General features: G+C 33.0%; 1 protein-coding gene across 1 annotated transcript; it reads left to right on the top strand.

Moving 5' to 3' along the window:
• Positions 1-1,843: 1,843 nt before the first annotated feature.
• On the top strand, positions 1,844-3,451 carry LOC133305820 (phospholipase A1-IIgamma). Its single transcript, XM_061506064.1, has 2 exons — positions 1,844-2,455; positions 2,846-3,451. Exons 1-2 carry the CDS (start codon positions 1,871-1,873, stop codon positions 3,449-3,451), a joined length of 1,191 nt encoding a protein of 396 aa, XP_061362048.1. The 5' UTR covers positions 1,844-1,870.
• Positions 3,452-5,900: the final 2,449 nt, after the last annotated feature.

Genomic DNA, 5,900 nt, shown 5'->3' with positions numbered 1-5,900 from the left:
TTTTTTTCATCGCTTGGCTTTATTTTAGGTTGTAGAATGAAAATAATTACTCTAAAGATTTAAGTAGAGAGAAAAGATCGTGATAACTGAAATTAGCGGGAATAATTAATTGATTACCGTAATTTTATGTTTACAAATTTTTTTTGCAATTACACTAATGTAGGACTGGTCGTACACGGTGTGATTAATGTAAGACCAGTCCTACATAATGTAATTTGTAAAAGTTTATAAACAAAAAAATTTGTAAATATAAGTGCCGGTTATATAATTTGATAGGTTTATAATTGAATATTGTTTGCAAACACAAATAGTTTCATGTGGGGCCAGGATTAGTATTTACTCTGCTCCAACAGGGGAATGGTCTTTGAAGACGAGCTAGTATGGGCAAGTGACGCATAGTACCTAGCCTGACTTCACAGCTATTGCTCCACGCACTTTGATCCCCTAGAAAGGGGTAGAACCTTTGCTTGAGGTATTGGAAAAGTGAAATTAACTTAGGAAGTTTCTAATTTTGAGTGCGATGTTGTTATCATCCCTGCCTAACTGAAAGGTACTGCTGTTTTTCTTTGGGTTAAGTCACCGCCAATTTTTAGAATGCCTTGCAAGCCTTCAATATTCAATTTTTTAACATTTGGACAAGACATTACTTGAACGAATACTCTTTCTTGGAAAGTTATACCATGATTTGCGGGGAAAAGAAATAATATTTAACTTTAGAATGTAGATGAAGTATATATACATATATACTAATTAAGTTAATCTATAATCACAACATTATCTCTTGTCACAGTTGTTTAAAAGGTTTAACAAGTGATTAGGCGATATGGCTGACACTTCAAGGAGAAGCCCTTCAATTAAGCATACAACATGAAGGCTGAAAGTGAACATCATCCGGATAGTTGTCTCCATTATAAGTTTTTTTTTTTGAGATAATGTTATCTCTTATAACATGAAAAATATTAAATCATTTAATTATATATTAAGAACTCAAAAGAATAAAAAAAAATATTGAAAGATAATCTTTTTATGAATTTAATGTTTCTCTCACATGTTATCCACTACATACACGTGAAAATGGATGAGACCCTGTAAGAAGAAAAAAAAAGATGATCCGCCCACTTTGATGCAGTGGTGGAGCCACTTAGTAGCTGGGAGTGACTTCGGTCTAGGCTAAATTTTAATAAATTATACTTATTACATATAATTATATAATTAATTATACTTTGGTCCGGCTTAAATTTGTATTTTGCCCTATCTAAAAATTAAGATATATTTGGTAAGAGATTTGGGTAAGTTATATTAGGTTATGTGTTCAATTCTCACTTGTATAACAAGAAATTAAAAAATATTTAATAAAATTATAATTTTTCTTAGTGTTGTCTGCTCATGTGCTTTGTATTTAACATAATTTAAATATATTATAATATAAATTAATTAAAATTAAAAAAATAAATATACATATAATTTTTGGGGTGGACTCAAATTAAAACCCAACTTCGCCACTCTTTGATGTATGGGCAGAAAAGATAAAGTTATATCTTACTCTCCCAAGAAACATTAAATATTTTTTTATTGTTACTATTTAGTTAGAAGTAAAAGAAAGAAATGAAGATTTTATTCATTGAAACGTGTACCCAATATGTAATTTGAACCTTATTATATACTATATACTATATACTAGTATATTAATATTTTTACATTGTATATATTTGGTTGGATAAAACTTAGAATCACATAGCTAGTGGCATATACTTCAAAAGTCAGATAATCATTAATTTAGGAGTATATGAAGACCAAGGTCTCTCTGGTTCCATATATAAAACATGCAGTAGCAGTGGTCATAACAAGGTGGATCGGTTTGAAGAAGAAGATGGAGAACAATATACCTAAAAAATGGCGACAACTCAGCGGCCAAAATCATTGGAAAGGTATGCTAGATCCTCTTGATATTGACCTGCGTCAGTGCATAATACGCTATGGCGAAATGGCTCAAGCGACATACGATGCTTTCAACACAGAGAAAGCATCAAAGTATGCTGGAAGCAGCAGGTATGCGAAGAGAGATTTCTTCTCCAAGGTGTTTTTGGAAAATGGCAATCCCTTCAAGTATTCCGTGACCAAGTTTCTTTATGCAACGTCAAACATCCATGTCCCTGAAGCGTTTATCATAAAGCCCTTGTCCAGGGAGGCTTGGAGTAAGGAATCAAATTGGATTGGGTATGTTGCGGTGGCCACAGATGAAGGGAAAGCTGTGTTAGGTAGAAGGGACATTGTGATTGCGTGGAGAGGAACAGTGCAGACCTTGGAGTGGGTTAATGATCTTCAGTTCATTTTTGTCCCTGCTCCCAAAGTGTTTGGTAATAACACTGATCCTAAAGTTCACCAAGGCTGGTACTCCATTTACACTTCTGAAGACCCACGTTCTCCTTTCAATAAGACCAGTGCCAGAACCCAGGTAATTAAATACATGTAATTAATTCTAACACATGACACCAAAATCAAACTCGTAACCACTAGATTATATGATATGTTATCATTTAAAGTATTAATTCAATCCAAATTATTAAGTTATTGAGTGAAAGTCACACTAATAATTTTATATATTAGACATATGCTTGTTTCGTTTAGTTATTTTAAATATTCAATAATGCAAATGATTCTGTCCCTTTTCATAAACCCTCCTGTGAAAGTGGCATTCAATCTTTGATCTTTGAAACATTGCCAAACAGAGGAAAGAGAATTAGATTAATTAATGTTCAGGGGAGAATATTAATTTCACTACAAATCAATGACAGTATATATAACATTATTTTATTTGATATTGACTTATTATATATATGTGCAGGTCCTGAGTGAGGTGAGAAGGCTTGTGGAGAAATATAAGAATGAAGAAATAAGCATAACATTAACTGGGCACAGTTTAGGTGCTGCAATTGCAACCCTTAATGCGGTGGACATTGTTGCAAATGGGTACAACAAGCCAAGTGATCCATCTCTCAAGGCTTCTCCAGTCACAGTCATTGCATTTGCAAGCCCACGAGTTGGTGACATCAACTTTCGGAAGGTTTATTCTGGGTACAAAGATCTATCAACCTTACGCGTTCGAAATGAGTTAGATATTGTTCCAAACTATCCTCCTCTTGGGTATTTTGATGTGGGTGAAGAGTTGAAAATTGATACCAGAAAATCTATGTACTTGAAGAGTCCAGGGAATCCATCTAGCTGGCATAACTTGGAGGCTTACTTGCATGGAGTTGGAGGAACTCAAGGGAGCAATGGAGGATTCAAACTCGAGGTTAATCGTGATATTGCACTTGTGAATAAGATATTGGATGCTCTAAAAGATGAATACCTTGTACCAGTGTCATGGAGGACTGAAAAGAATAAGGGTATGATTCAACAACCAGATGGTTCATGGAAGTTGATGGATCATGAGGATGACGACTTCTGATCCTTGAGACTAAAGAGTTGAGAACACTTTGGTTTTCAGTTTCACATTTGAGGTTGTCATTTTGCGCTGTTCTGTTTCTCTCCGGAGAAAACATTATAAGATGGGAATTATCTTTCTTTCTTCCATGCAATACTTATGGTTTTAATTATGAGGGTCTGTGATTTGTTCACATCGATTATACCAGAAATTTATGAAATCGTCAATTTAATTAATAAACCATGCACCTGTGTGAATGGGATTTTCATCCTTTCGTGTTAAAATTTAAGTGACATATACTAGTTATTAAATTGTGTTTTGGTAGCTATCAAATCTCACTTTTTGAACTTTGGTAGATGCGATTATTCTTTTATTTTTATGTTCCAATTAGATTGATAAGAAGATGTTCCCTGAAGAATTTTTTATTTTTTTTGATGAAGAATGTTCCCTGAAGAATTAGCTTAAGGTGAATTTGGATAATATGAACTCTTATTCTTTTGTTATTGTCGCACAAATTTATGTTTCTTCTTTACTCTATTCGAATAATTGATAACCAATTTATGCTCCATAAATAGACTACGTACAAACCAAAGAATCTTAGTCACTCTTTGGATCTCTCTTCTTTTTTCTTTTTTTTTTCAAGCTATAAGCTACTTATAAGTATAAACTAGGTCAAACAAATTTTGAAAAAAACTCTTATAATAATTTTTTTTTTTTTTTATAATGAAGAAAAAAGCTAAAAGCAAAAAGCTCATAGGAGGAGCTTTGTTTAAGGTCTTATCAATCTTTTTTGAATTGTGTTTTTTTTAAATGAAGAGCTATAAAGAGAGATAAAATTTTCTTGAAATATGTATTTTAAGCTAAAATTTTTATGTAATTATCAAACAGGTTTTAGCTTTTTTTTAAGCTCTTTTTTTAGTTTTAACTTATAAGTAGCTTCTAGTATAAAAAAGATGCAGACAGGCTCTTAGTGCATGAGATGTCTTTTTTTTAGCTTTTTTTTTTTTTTTGGTAACCAGCTTCTTTTCTTCTTATAAGTAGAAGTTAGGCTAAACAGATTTTTACAAAATCTTTTATAATAAAAAAAGCTTTTTTTATAATGAAAAAAGAAGAAACCAAAACCCAAAAGTTCATAGGAAGATTTATTTTTATTTTTTTAAGTTTATCACCTTTTCTAAAATGTGTACTTTTTTTTTTAAATAAACAATTTTAAACAACTTTTAAATTAAATTTTTTATACAATCATCAAACAACTTATAATTTTATTTTTAAAGTTTTTTTTTAACTTTAAGTTAAAAGTAGATTTTAACTTAAAAAATGTCAAACAGATTCTTAGGGGGCGTTTGGTAGAGGAAATTTTTTTTTTTCTCGGGAATCATGATTACTAGGAATATAGTTAGAATATTGTTTTTCGATAATATTACGAAAAAGTTGTTTAGTAGGCAAAAATATTACTGGGTATTTTGATTAATTTTCCTGAGATGTTGTTTAGTTGATGATAAAATATTAATGGGAATATAGGAAAGTTTTACGAAAATAACCTTATACATTAACTATGTAGACACGGTTCAAAACAAAAACACCATATTCAGTTTACCAAAAAAAAAAACACCATATTCATCTTGAAAATTTACAGATCGTGATTTTTGTAGATCACCTCATCCTCCTAGTAAGTTTGCTGAAGAATCCATGGGTGTGCTCCTCAAGCTCACTAAACTCCATCCCAAATCCCTGAATATAACAGAAGAAAATCAAATTATTCCAGAAAGAAGGAAAAAAGCACAATCAGTTACAGAATTTGCAGCTTCTATATGAGGAAATAATATTGGTTCCATTCTCAATCTCCATACAGACATTGCAACAATACCAAAAGTGAACGGAGATCTTCATCATTAGTTAATACCATGAAGTTATTTATCATTAGTTATGAATAGAGGTGGCAAAGTGGGCGGCTCGTCCCGCCCCGCCATCAACCTTTCAAAAAATGAGTCAGTTCGTCCTGCCTCGCTCCGCTTTTGAAAGTGGGCTGAAAAACTCAGCCCGCCCTGCTCCGTTTGGCGGGTTGGGCGGGTTGATCCGCCAGCCCGAACTTATTTTACACTGACCCGCCTCGGTCCGCCAATGCTAGCCGTCAACCTGCCAAAAAATGAGTCCGCCCTGCCCCGTTTGGCAGGTTGGGCAGGTTGGCCCGCCGAGTCGAGCCCGTTTTACTGGCTCTAGTTATGAAGACCAGCTGCCAAAAGGGAAGGGTATAACTGTCCGAAAATATCAGATTACAAGTCCTTACATTGGGTATTTTACAAATATCACCTCTTTGGTGGTAATTTCAGAAGATAAAGTATAACACATTTTGGTCATAAAAGTAATTTCAGGGCAAACTGGATACCTAGTCAACTAATATGAAAACTCCTACCAAACATAGCCAAATAGGATACCCATTATAACTTTTCTGGTATTTTTCTAAACATACATT

Source organism: Gastrolobium bilobum, unplaced genomic scaffold (assembly GCF_033153095.1).
Source record: "Gastrolobium bilobum isolate Gb01-03AN ecotype WA unplaced genomic scaffold, APGP_CSIRO_Gbil_v1 utg34786, whole genome shotgun sequence".
Taxonomy (NCBI): Eukaryota; Viridiplantae; Streptophyta; class Magnoliopsida; order Fabales; family Fabaceae; genus Gastrolobium; species Gastrolobium bilobum.
Note: the sequence above shows the minus strand (reverse complement) of the source record. Positions and strands in the feature narration are given on the sequence as shown.